Genomic DNA, 13914 nt, shown 5'->3' with positions numbered 1-13914 from the left:
TTGGAAGAGAACAAGAACGCGTTACCGAACTCCGTAGCGTTCCTTCCTCCAAACTTAATTACCTCAGTTCACTGTATACAGCCCTGGAACCCTTTGGAAGGGCGCAGAGTCCGCAGGGAATACGTTGTCGGTTCGACCAGACTTAAATGGCTACCCTTCTTGCTCAGGCCAGTCGATTCCAGTGATAATATTTGGAAGTGTATCGTGCCCTTTATCGTATACCACTCATCAACTACTTCTTAAAATATTCTTTAAGACGACGGAACTAAATTTAGTTTCAGATCCAAACGAAGACGCCAGCTTTAAAACAACCGACTTTTCTGCGTTTATTTTCTGGTTATATTATTACGAATCTGTTATTTCATTCGTACTTTAAACACATACGAAGGTATTTGAATATTTACCATAGAGAACTTTCATGTTAAAAGAAATTGTTTTATATGGCGATATAATCGCGATGATCGAATCTCAACGTAATATCGATGAAATTTTGCAATGTTCCATACAAAGATGCACGATATATTTATAAAAGGTTTCTACGAGCGTTCAAATACTTTGTGATCAATCGTATGCTTTCTAACGTAAACTACATCGAATAAAGCAAAATTTGTTGGAGCTTTCCAACGGATACAAGGCGGACAGATGCCGCAACACTTAACGTGGAACGGCTCAACATCAATTACGCGTCACGATCACAGTGTTTTACTCTCCGTCGATATAATCGATACCTAACTCTCATTTACCCTCATCCAGTGTCGAAAGACTCTCCCAACTCTATCAAACATTTTCAACAATCTGCCTAAACTGAAATCGAGACCAAACATTCCGCCGCGTTGCCAGTCGAGTGATCCCGATCGGAATTCCACCCTCGTGATTCTAAAACGAAATCAAAACAGCTCGTCTAACCCCGATGAAGTACGGCAACCCGCGAACGCGATAACAAAGCCCGGTTGAACGATCTGTGCCGTGAAAAGCCAGAAAAAAAAAAACGCGTGCACGCTAATCGGTTTTTCCTCTCGCGAGTGGCGCGAAAAAAGCGAGAAGCCGCTCGCGCGATAAGACTTGTAGAGCTAAACGACAGCGGTCTCGAGCATCTAAACCGACGATAGTAGGGGTCGTTCGAAATGGAATAGGGAGGATAGGGTGTCAGGGGTGAACGAAATGGACGAGGGACGGCGTGGGACGCAGAGGGGTTGCTGGTAGTGTGTATTGATCGAGCTAGAGGAGCACCCCCCGATTCCGCTGTACTTCGTACGAACGCCCACGTACGCGGTGTTTCGCTCGTGTACGATTCTTTCTTCTTATATCGTCCGTTTTCATTTCACCCTGGCAGCCGTCGTTCGTCACCCTTCTCTCTCTCTCACACAAACACACACACACGTGCGCACACGCAACCCCCTGTACCCAGTGCTTCTTTCCTACCTGCGAGTGTCACACCGAACGCCTAACAGATTACGCGGCCTCGCATCCGATTAATGGTCCGCCGTGTAAGTAATTCTATTTGGCGTCTCTTGCTCGAGAAAATTTATCGCCTGTTCCCCTCGCTCGTGCAACGACTCAGATTGCCCAGATCCGTGAATTTTGAATCGGCTAGTGATTGATTGAGAATGGTAATTAAACCGCTCGTTGCCCGTGGCGGGGAATCGCGAAATTGATGAAGCGCTGGAACAGTTCGTTTGGAAGTTTGAAATTCGCCACTCGGGTCGCCGGGGTACCATTGTTTAGGGGTTACGTGGATCATCGGTGATGAAATCTTTGTTCCATACTGGTATTTCGAAATAGCTAAAATAAGCGACCGGGTTACAGGTTGGCAATTTGGAATAGTTTCGTTTTTTGTGGAACTTAAGTACGTATTTTTAAAAAATGAGGAGATATAGGAAGTCTTGTATGTGGGAATTGTTTTTTGTCGAAAATCTAGAGAAAGGAAATTGCCGCCGTCGTCTGTGGTATTAACTTCGAATTGGTAACAGAGTTCCCAGAGCAGATTCGATACTCTGAACTGATCCGATGTTTTTAGCCCACGATGTATGTTTCTTTGTAAAAGAAAAGAATCGTAATTATACTGCGAATGTTTGTGCAAAATTTCATTTGTATGTCCAATATACGCGTAATATACAAAAATAGACGAAATATCAAAAGCACTCGTTAGAATATTCACAGGGTGAAAGAGATATTTATTTAGGGAGATATTTATATGTGTCTACAAAAATATGAATTTGCAGAAACTTTCGCAGTCTAGTTATAATTCATTCGCAACTTACGTTCTGGAAATTTCAATTTTATGAGATCACTAAACTGCTAACAGCGATAGAAATTCATTTCTAAAGCAAAGTGCGTGCAAGTAGAACGCGTATACTACCAGATGTAGTTAAATCAGTCGCATTCATCCCTTCATACGTGACTTGTCGCTACATCCCTCCCATTAATTGCAAATATACCAGCAGTGACACGCGTGATAACCTAACACTTGAGATAAAAATTGCACGAAAGCAACGCAACATTGGACGTGTTAATCGTAATTTGAAATCTTTCCACCCTTCAGCAAATAAAATTACAAGGGCGACCTGTAACTGATCGCAACTTTGGTCACGATCGTTCTAAACCAATGGTTTTTCCACCAGAGACCGCAAATTCTTTACGATCTCGCTATTTAAATAATAGACAAATACCTGGTCTCGTGAAGTCCATTACATCGAGTGTCTGTTAACTGCGATTGCAAACGGTCCGCAGGGAACAGAAAATCCAGCGATTACCAGTCGAGTCACGATCACGCGAAAGAACTAGAATCCGATTGCGTCGATCGGCTTTTCAGCCGAGATGCTCGCGCCAAACGGACTGTCTAATTTCCACCGATATCCGGACACCGGTGTTCCGGCCAGAAATTGCAAAGTTGCGTATACCGTAATCATGGTCGCGGCGGATAGAGAACTTGCCGGTGTAATTTACGGTTCAGCCAGGTGCGTCAGAAGTTGCTCACCTTACGACCTAATTGGGTTTAATTACAACTCACTGAAAGTTACGGCAACACCGTGTGTCCATATATAGGGTGGGTTTACAATTACGAGCCGCCGACAGCTGATTTCAGTTACCGTGATCGGCCATATTACGTAGCCGTCTATGATTTCTCGTCGTTGCCGTCTGTGCCGGCTCTGGTTCTTGCTCCTAAGGTCGTGAAGCTAACCACCAGCCACGGTTTATATTAAGATTTCCTACGCTCTCTCCTATTTCTATCTTCGCTCGAGTTTAGATCTCTTGGATTCTACGTTAGGTTAACAGTCTGTTCGCTGGTTTCTCTGATCGTTCATGTGTCTGAAGGTAATCACGAGCAGAGCAAACAGAACGGCTAATCGATCATGAAACCGGTTGCCAAACGTGATTCGATTCACGCTTTGATTGGAAGGGTACCATTAGGGGATCGAGTCTCGACTATGGCGCCAAAGGTAACTTGAATGAGATGGAAATCTTGCGATACAGGTCGACGAGGAATTTAGTAATGTAATTGGATTAATACTCGATAATACCCGCACTTCTCTGTGGTGGTATTATTTTACTCAGAGTAGACGTAATTCGGAAGATATATAATGAAGGTTATTAGAGTAGATTTAGAAGAGATGAGGATTTGCTCGACGTCGTTTGCTTTCGATATCTTTATTTTGATATGGGGATGGTATATCTAACAAATCTTCGATTTTAAGATTTTACTTGGATAGGAATCTCATAATTATTTAATTGCATTAGAGTATTTATCACAATTTGCCCCTTTTTTTAATTGTACAGAATATTTATATATAACATTTTATTAGAGATCCTCAAAATTAAAGTAATGTTAGCTAAATTGTAAAAGGAGAAAATGAGCAATCAATAATTATGTGTTTCAAGATTTCTGTTTCAAATGGATTTTCTAAAAGAATTACTTTTTTCAATCGTGTCAATCTTCCAGCAAGAAATTTAATTTGTAAACTAATAACGAGATTTTATGTGGTCTGTCTTCACTATTGTATAAGTATAGCGCTTATCGACATATTTATTCTTACGAGAAAAGGCACGAAGTAATTTTCGTCGCTATACACACTAGTGGACGTCGTATCGATTAAAGAAGTATTAAATTCATCATTCATAATATCAACTTTAGCTGTTTCGACTTTGGTACTTGCGAAACAGCCCAGCGAAATTACAGTGAAAATACTACGAGAATTTCCTTGTACGAAGAAAAGAAACTAAATATTGACGCTGGTGGGTTGTACAATATTCTCGGTGGCCCTTGGACCGTAAGCTACGAGCCTCTGTGACTTACATTCTGCCAGGCACGTCTCGAGAGAACGTAATAAGAGACCCGGGAAACGGAATCTAAACGCGCGAAACACTGCTTGCTCGGAAGTCGCGAACGACTTGCAGCGCAACATTGTTCTCCGTAGTAAGAGATGCAAATGAGCGGTTCTCTCTTTTTCTTATAGCATGAAGGCAGTATCGGGCTATTCCACACTAGCGACTTTCAGATAGTTATTTTATCGCACAGTAATTACGCTGTAAAATATTGTTTTTCACTTCATATCGCTCCTAGTGGTTTTACTCGAACGATTTTGTTAATTTCACGAATGATGGGTGGCACGTCAAAATTTTATTATCGTCGGTTTAACATTAGTCCGAAGAACGTATCAGTGAAAATAAGGAAAAAGAATAAAATTTTGGGTGCATGAATAATCAACGTTCTCTTAAAATCTACTTTTACGCTTCGCTTTCTGATTTAATTACAAATAAAGAAGAATGTTCTCTATATTTTTATCTGACGCGGAATATGTTTGTCAAATTATTACCAAACACCAGGTATAATTTAATTGCATGGAGAATACGTTTGCGAATATTTACTTCTTCCGAAAGATAAATACCAGTTATCGTTATCACCTGAATTTCACATTGTGCGCGTATTAACACTGTACTGACCAGTGGCGCTACGGAATCGTCATGTTAATGACCACTGACGCTATTGGCCTCGTGCGAGTGTCAACTATTAGCGTTTAATGGCCGTAGCTAAATTTTGTACAGTTCCCTTATACATTTAGAGGAATGTCTCTAACTGGTCGTCATAGTATTAAACGTGGATTCGACTCGTGGAAACGGCACATAGCGACGAAATAATGCTCATCGTTGTGTGTGTTTCGCTCGTGCATAAATGTAAATTCCTAATCCACGTCAATTAGCAGCGACCAAATAATGCTCATTGTCATGTGTGCTTCACTCGCGCGTATCTATAGATGTATAAAATATACTTAACCACACATCAATTTCTATGTACACGTAATGTACCTACTGGCGTGGAACGCGTGAATAGTGAAAACGTTAGTTCGTCGGAAAATGCATCGACTGCTCAAACGTAATCTAAAATATTCAGCCGTAAAGTCAAAGCGAAGGAGCGTAGGTTCGTTAGCAAACAGCGCAAGAATCGCTCGTTTCGTGTTAGCCAGCTGCGATCGGTACACAAACGGACAATTGGCCGCCGCGAAAGTTGTCGCATCGACGACGATCGATAGAGAATTCCCGCAAAGGTATTCGGCTTAATCGATCGCCATCCGCGCTCCGACCGCATTTATGTACATTGCCTTCCTCCCCGTAACTTCTGGCGAATTTCCAAGCTTCTGGCCGTACCTTTGCTAACCCACATACTTGCTTAAAACGGTGTTATTAAGCTGCGGACAGTCGTTCGCGCGAAACCTCGCGCCTTCCTTCTCCATTCCAAGTACAGATAGTTCTTGGTCCTCTCTGTTTTCCCAACAACGCACTCTCTTCGTTCTCTACTTTCCTTCTCTCTGTTTCTTGTCTCTTTTTACTTTAAGCGTTCAGAGCTATATGCACTGTAAAGTCTATAGAAAGACGTCATTCTATGCGAAAGTTCTAAACGAAAACACGTGATTGCGATCGCATTTGAACAAGGAAAGGGGTTTGTTTCGCATGGCGCATGATTCAAAGGGAAGCTAACGATCGCAGTGTGTTAATGCGTTTTTGTAGGAGAACAGAGACATTCTTTTTCAAGGGGAATCATAAGTGGAAACTACAGGCAGGAAACGTAACGAGTACAATTTTTACTGATTTTCTGATTTGAATGTTATTTAGTCGTTGAAGGAGTGTGCTTTAAATACGATATAGTTGAAAAGAAGGACAACCTGTCTGGTTCTGTTTACAACGGATAACAAATCCATGAAATTTTATGAAAAATCTAACGACGTACCAAATATTGTAACTGTAATAATTTTTATTTGAAATTTTCATGAGGACCCTACGATCAGATTTAATAAACAGACGATTTTGGTAATTCGTATCTGATTAATTGACAAGATGGAGCTTAAAGTTGCTCTCGTACAAAGACTAGCTTCTCGTTTGATTTTGTAATTGAATACGTATCTTTGTCACCCCCTGGAGCATTCAAAAAGTAGTAAGAACATTAATTATACGCAGACTGATATTAATCAAATTAAACTGACATAAAAATTATCAATATCAGATTATTCTCTTCTTCGACAGTTTCGTATTAAAATACCTCTTTTTGCTTACCAAATGACGTAAAAGCCAGACAATAATTTTTTTTGTGGTGTCAAAAAATACGAAACGTCTGACTCGTCGTGTCTTTTCCCTGTGGCTTTCAATTTTAATTACATTCCTGGAACGCGTCGAGATTCCCTCTATAAATAATGTACGTACATTGTACAAATATCAACTACAGCAGCATGAAACGCGCCGCGTTCTCTGGTTTTGTTTCGATATTTCGAGCCAGTCAAAGGGGTGTGTTTAGAGAGCTAATTGACGACATATACAAGAAATTACAACGTGTTCGTTGGAAACTGTAATTAACGGTTACCAGTTGCGTCTACCGAAATCTCTGTCGCGTTTATTAAAGCTCGATGGCCAGTCACAGAAATATATGACGCGAGGGTGTACAATTGAGAAAATTTAATATCGGACCGACGAAGACCCTGACAAGTCCGCGTCAACTTAAAATATGGTCGAAGTCGAGGGAGCAGAGGGATAAGTGTCATTCATGGTCGGGTCATCCGGTCCGGATAAAGGATCGAGTTTCTGACTGTCAAAAGGGATCAGGATTCCCTCAAATAACCTATCCGTCCTTTTGCCTTCGCATCTTGATACACGATGAATTAATAACCTATTGGCTTCTGATAAGAACTGTTATTGCTGTCGAAGAATCCTATCATCAGCGAGATATCGTCCGAGAGCTTTTAGCTCGGAAGACAAATATTTCTCCATTGGACAGTTCGTTACAGTGAAACTTGTCCAAGTAATGGATTATGAATGTGAAAGATTGGAAGAAATTGGTAGATTGGCCCTGGGTTTTGGTCACCTTAGCAAGAAAATGTGCATCAACGTCGAGACATTTCAAAGATCCGGAGACTCTGCTTTTCTTAGCATAGTGATGGATAACCGTGATCTATATGAGAAGGCAGGAACACGGTATTGAAGATCGCGCTTGCTACTGCAGCAAGATATTACAGAACCTTCGGAGGGTGTCATAGTTGCAAGAAGAAAATGCATCGGTGGGATGATGGGAAAGAAATCGTTTAAAAAGAAAGTTCCAGCTAGCCGTACTTATGGGCTTACGAACGCGATAAATCATTCGAAAGGTAGACGTCAAAGTCTATTCGTGGCTTAACGAAACGTATTTCTCTCATAAAGGAATCTATTTCGAGAGGTGTCCTGTGGAAAATAGATATTAGTAATTATTCGAGGATAAGGTGTCGTTGTAACGTTCCACGAATATCTTATAATGGAAATAATAAATGATTTCCAGAATAGATGTCGTCAAAGTTTGTTCGTAGATTCGGTTAACTAAAAATAAAAAAATGAATATTCCAAAAATCATTGAGAACGCAAACATTAACGAATCGTGAAAAGACTAGAAATAATTAAGAGATATTAGGACAGCTGCTGATTGTATCTCGAACGTTAACATCGTCAATATTTAGGGCACTTAGACAGGGACGTACACGGTATATCAAAAACTACTCCTTGCACTTCATATTTGCGAGAAAATTGAAATCCCAGTGGCGATCGGAGATTAAAAGTTGACCGGTTCGAGATCGAAGGAGACGACGAAGACTAGGCCAAACGACGCTCCGGAGAGACGAACGACGTTAGTCAGCAAACCGCTCGGCTAATCCCCTAATTACTTCGACATGGTTAGCGACCCTGTACTAACCACGTCGGTGCCTGGCTCCGTTCCCCAATCGTTAATTAAAATGGCACTTCCTTGCAGCCGCGGTAATTTCCAGCCAGTACGGCGCGCACAAATCACGACGCGACGGTTAATCGAGCTCGTCTTTAAGCCGTTGTACTCGCTCATTGGAAAATTTATAACCGTCGATACTATTTTCGACTCGTAGTCGAGTTTTTCACTTTGAGACTCCCAGAATAAATACACTGAACAGTTGCCTCTGAATTATAACGACGCCCGTAGGCGTATTTAATTATTCGATCGAGTAGGTGGCGATCGTTTCGTCTGATATGTCGCGTGGGCGAATGTGATTTTGTGAAAGAAGGAGGAAAGTAGTGAAAAATATGTTACGTTATGGATTTCTTGAAAAATTGCGAAATTTTAAAATGCAGGAGAGAATTCGAATGGAGTTTTTGTAAGAGAAAATAAGGGTAGACGAGGTTGTAGTACAGTTTTCAAAGAACGACGTCGATTTCCAAGAAATTCTCATAACGAAAATTCCATTATTCCCTTTTGAAATTTCAGTGAAAATTGGATTTTTGTATTACCAACGTGATAAGATACATTCGCTGAAACTGACGTCATTCGTGATATTTTCACCACGAGAAAATAAAAAAACATCTGTAGCGCGTATTTATAAAACGAGAAGTAGGTTCTGAACAAAATCTATTTGCAACGCGTATCAACGCTCGATTCGACCGGTCAAAAATATCGGCGGGAAAATTCGCTTGTATAAATACCACACGGCCGACAAATGCTACTAAATCGAAGTTTAATTATGCAAAGTACTGTCAGTGGACAGTTACCCATTCTCATCATAACGAACCCAGGTTCATGACTTTGTAATAATCGCATCGATATGATAATGCGACCATCGCGTACAATGTATGCATCAACCAGAAACCAAATACGCTCGATTTCATACAATTTCGGTTCCCGAATGGCATCAAAAAACTTCCCTGCAAGAAACCTACTCTTGTTTATCATGAAACGCGATAGAACCGTATTTACGTATTTACTCGGTACACTCGACCTATTTGAACACGATTCTATCGTCGATAAAAAATAGAACGACAGAGAAAATGATAGCGAAAATGATAGAGAAAACGAAACATGGTCCAACGACGATCGATCCCTTAAGTAATGCGCACGACGACGTGCTGATTCAGGTACCGCAGCGAGGGTGTTGCGGAGTCTGCTTTGGTCGACGACACCCTCAACGGAAATCCTCGATCTTCGTCGTCGTCTTCCTCGATTCTGCCTCCCGTTCAGTCAGCATCCGCGGACACGGTCGACGCTGCGAATCTATCGGATTCGAGAAAGTACGTACGATAGAGCCACTCGTCGTACCCAGAAACCTTATTAAATCGCTGCACTATTTCTTAATCGAACAAAGTTGTTGCTTCACAGTCTTCTGTTTGTTGGATGTTCATATACGTATACATATTATATTATTGTTGTTATTGTTGTTGTTGTTACTATACTATTTGCTGGCTGCCCCGCTGCTACACACAATTTCGTTTATTATTACATTCTTAAATAAATAACCGCAAGCGTCGTGTCTGGATACTTGTTCCAGTATATTTATATTGTATATATATATATGTATGTATGTATATATATGTATATGTATATATATATATATATATAATTCAATGGCTGACCCGATGCGATTTTCACCTGTAAACGCGAGCTTTTGTAGGCGGCAATGCTCCTCGCTGCTCCGTAGGAAACTCGAGCCCGAGTTGTTGTTGCTTATCCTTGTGCCAACCTTCCCCCCATCCAACACCCTGTATACTTTGCAGTATTGTGAAGTTTGTTGGCTGTGGACGCGTTCAGCATTGCATGCTAGGTACACCGCGCAGGTTCGAAACGTGGGACGCGTGATCAATCGAGTATTCGAGGTAACTCCTCTTCGTATCTCTCGGTCGACTACGCCACCCATTTTTTCAAATATTAAGTTTGACAAAGAGGATGTAAACAATTTAGAAATTGTGATCAAAGTTTGGCTTGTGGTGAAGGACAAGAAAAAAACAAGAACAGGAAGGAAAGAAGGAGATAATATTCTTTCTGAATAATCAAAGACGGAAGGAAACGCGCTCGATGGAAGATCGCACTTTTCCCCATGGAAAGAACGCGTCAGTTCGGTTGAAAACGTGGAATAAAGTAAAAATTCTGCCCGCCAGACATACCAGACTCTTCACGGTGCTCGCATTAGAAAGTAAAACCAAGTTTTCCCCGGGTACGCGTCGATCTTTCGACCGCGCCTTTATCCACTAGAAAGTGGGCGTCTGAATGCCGCATCAGTACCTACGGCCTGAAGAATGGATTTTATTCCACTGAGCGGCAGTGTTCCGCACAGCGGAATAAAATCAACTCCTATTCAATATAGATTCACGTCTACGAACGTTTCACTGTCGCTGCACCGCTTTTACCATGTTTTTAATGTAGCACTCTCTTCGTCCATCCGTACCATTTATGCATCTCGTAGATTGTGCGTTTTATCACCATTGTGAAAGTAGCGAATCGTCGTGAAACACCAAGAAAAGAAATTCCAACGTGAACGGAGTGTCTGTGAAAATCGATCGATTTAGTTCATCGCCGGTTTCTCGTTTCACTCGGTACTCGTGGTAATTTCTATTCTCACCTGGTACGTTAATCATAAGCTGCGCGCTATTCCCAGTAAGTAGGTCCGATGACGCGTGCAATCATCGACGCGATCGCGATTCGTCATTGTCGAATGCTAGTCACGCGATCGATAAAACTCTACCAGCCACTGTCCATTGATCAATTACGTGATCCGTAATGCGATTGATCGTAATGCGAACGGCGATAACTAAAATGTTAACGAGGACCATCTGTATCTGGCGCGCGGATCTTCCTCCGTTTAACGTCGAATTATAAATCTGATAAATCGTTGTCTGCTTGCGAACGATCAGAACATACACGCGTACGCGATAATGTAACCTTGGTCAGAACGACGTCGAAGTAGAACGTTGAAATTAGCATCGTTGCTTCGAGGCTGCGGTCTTTTTGCTTTCGTAAAGTCTACTATATCTATCAGAGTAAATTCTCGTGGTAAAGTGAGTGGTTAGAATCGCACAGAGAATATCATAGGGTATGCTCGTACAATGTGATAATCTTGAGCCGTGGGATATTACAGTTATTGCGAGAAAGCGGATAACGAAACGACAGAAATGGGAGGCGTTCCGCACGTGGAGGGTGGATTGAACAGCGAGCTGTACGCGGTTCCTGTGAAGCGGAGACAGCCCAAGGATCAAAAGAACAATACCACTGTGCAGAACAATACCCAGGAGAAGCCGGCGGAGGTGGATACCACCGATTCCGAGGATAAAGATGAGAATCTGCCACCCGGATGGCAGAAACACGAGGGTGAGTATCGGATCTCAGCTACGAATATGTAGCGAATGAATACATTACCGATAGGTAGATGGTTTCTTATAAACTTATCTACATCGAGACGAACTAAAAACGCGAAACGTTTATTCGAATCGATTCGACCAACGATTCAATTTTCTTCCAGACGAGAATGGACCGTATTATTGGCACGTTAAAAGTGGAAATATACAGAGAGAGCCTCCAGAAGCGCCACCACATTCCAAGAGGGAGTCGCGCAGGAGTCTTATCAAAGACAACGACAGCGTGAGTAGAGATTTAAAAAGTACTTTTAATAAATAGAAATTTGGAAAGAATACTTTTATGATTTGGTGCTATCGATAACAGATAAATAATTTCCACACTCTGAGCGGCATGGTGAACACCGTCACCCGCAGTAACACGAGCTCGGCCCTGGATCAGGAGTTAGAAAACAAGAGAAAAGTAGAGCTAGCTCTCAAGTAAGATATCATCGATACTTGTTTGTCAGTTTTTCTTCGATATAATGGCTCGCTTCACAAACACACACACTCTCTCTCTCTCTCTCTGTCTATTCACCTTTCAGACGAAGGAGCTATCCCGCACGTGCGGACTCCGAGGGCAGGGACAAACCTATCAGATTCGCTGTACGCTCTCTTGGATGGACAGAAATCGCCGAGGAGGACCTGACGCCCGAAAGAAGCAGCAAGGCTGTCAACAAGTGTATCGTAGACTTATCGCTGGGTAGAAACGATCTTCTCGATGTGGTTGGGCGATGGGGTGACGTTAGTGTCAATTGCAAATTTAATTTATAATAAAACGAAATTATAGTAGCTACTAAAACACGTGATTTTAAATGTTACCAGGGCAAAGATCTGTTTATGGATCTGGACGAAGGCGCGCTGAAACTGATAGATCCAGAGAATCTTACCGTTCTCAACACACAGCCAATTCACACGGTTAGGGTGTGGGGTGTTGGCAGAGATCACTGCCGGTAAGTAAATCTCGATGGATACCCGAAGAAGTTTTAACCATCTCTATAATACATTTATGATTCACGTTTCATGGCTGTTCCATCTGACTGATCCTCGCACAGTGAAAGGTAAGACGCATTCCAAACGATGACATTTAAATTCTTTCTCAATCTGTTAACCTGTCGATGCGTCATTTATCTTTCAGAGACTTTGCTTACGTGGCAAGAGACAGATCGACCCGGAAACACATGTGCCATGTGTTCCGTTGCGACATCCCGGCGCGCACGATCGCGAACACGCTGCGCGATATTTGCAAGAAGATCATGATCGAACGGTCGCAACATCAAAATCTCGCGAAACCAGTCGACATCAATGGACGAACAAGTTTGGCCACAAGACCGACTAATCTACCCACAGAGCATAGACGCTTCCATAGAAACGGACAAGCACTAGTCAGTAAGTAATTTCCAAAGTTTGTAGATTTTGTTTGAGGCGAGAACTAGATGAAACATTGGCCTGTTTTCAGCACAATCGTTTCCAACACCGATGGAGGAGCCAAAGAAAGTGTTGCGAGCACAATATCTCGGATCCATGCAGGTTTCTCAAGCAACTGGAATGGAGGTTCTGAATGACGCGATAGATCACATTGTAACTAACACGCCGATCAACCAGTGGCGAAACGTAAACGTAGCAGTTGCACCCAGTATGATTTCCATCCTTACACCGAACGTAAGTGGATCGATGAGTAATAATACTTTTAAGGAGAGCAGACAGAAATAGTGGTACCTATTTCAGGAAGAGAAACTTATCACCGAGTGCAGAGTACGTTATTTGTCGTTCCTCGGCATCGGTCGCAACGTGAAACAGTGCGCCTTTATAATGCACACCGCGCAAGATCTTTTCATCGCACACGTCTTCAATTGCGAGCCTAGCAGCGGAGCCCTGTGCAAAACTATTGAAGCTGCTTGCAAGGTGATTAATTTGTTAAAACGTTTCCCTGTATTTTTCTAAACTTATTCGATTTACATTCTGTGTTTAATTATACAGCTGAGGTACCAGAAATGCTTAGACGCACATCCGCAAGGCTTTAGAAACGCTAGTAGCCTGAATACTCCAAGTGGAAAGGGTCTTGGCGCTACCTTGAAATCTCTGGTTGGTTCTCTGACTGGACGTAGAAACAAGCAGGGTGAGTCCTGAGACGAGGCTCTCTCGCTGCAGGTAAATGATCGTTCGTAGCTGCTACAATATTATCTAAAACGAGAGAAAAAACAAAACGACCAAGTATGTTTTTTCGCGATCGATGAACGATACGATCGCCAATCATAGAACACTATGTTGTAGTTGATA

The 13914-nt window shown here is 42.0% G+C and overlaps 1 protein-coding gene and 1 long non-coding RNA gene across 2 annotated transcripts in view; one reads left to right on the top strand and one right to left on the bottom strand.

Annotated features, from left to right (window-relative positions):
• LOC132908396 (protein Fe65 homolog) overlaps positions 1-13914 on the top strand; it is a 144516-nt gene that overhangs the window by 125334 nt on the left and 5268 nt on the right. The window contains exons 5-15 of the mRNA XM_060962386.1: positions 9388-9540; positions 11382-11611; positions 11763-11881; positions 11963-12075; positions 12180-12378; positions 12460-12587; positions 12690-12695; positions 12773-13023; positions 13094-13296; positions 13363-13539; positions 13615-13785. Coding sequence (XP_060818369.1) covers positions 9388-9540; positions 11382-11611; positions 11763-11881; positions 11963-12075; positions 12180-12378; positions 12460-12587; positions 12690-12695; positions 12773-13023; positions 13094-13296; positions 13363-13539; positions 13615-13764 — 1729 coding nt within the window. The 3' untranslated portion in view covers positions 13765-13785. The remainder of the gene's footprint in view (positions 1-9387; positions 9541-11381; positions 11612-11762; positions 11882-11962; positions 12076-12179; positions 12379-12459; positions 12588-12689; positions 12696-12772; positions 13024-13093; positions 13297-13362; positions 13540-13614; positions 13786-13914) is intronic.
• LOC132908399 (uncharacterized) lies at positions 11889-12902 on the bottom strand. Its single transcript, XR_009658358.1, has 2 exons — positions 12777-12902; positions 11889-12597 (listed from the first exon to the last, which is right to left on the bottom strand). It is a non-coding gene; the product is annotated as an uncharacterized LOC132908399 (long non-coding RNA).

Source organism: Bombus pascuorum, chromosome 6 (assembly GCF_905332965.1).
Source record: "Bombus pascuorum chromosome 6, iyBomPasc1.1, whole genome shotgun sequence".
Classification (NCBI taxonomy): domain Eukaryota; kingdom Metazoa; phylum Arthropoda; class Insecta; order Hymenoptera; family Apidae; genus Bombus; species Bombus pascuorum.
The sequence above is the reverse complement of the archived record's forward strand: the minus strand, read 5'-3'. Positions and strand labels throughout refer to the sequence as shown.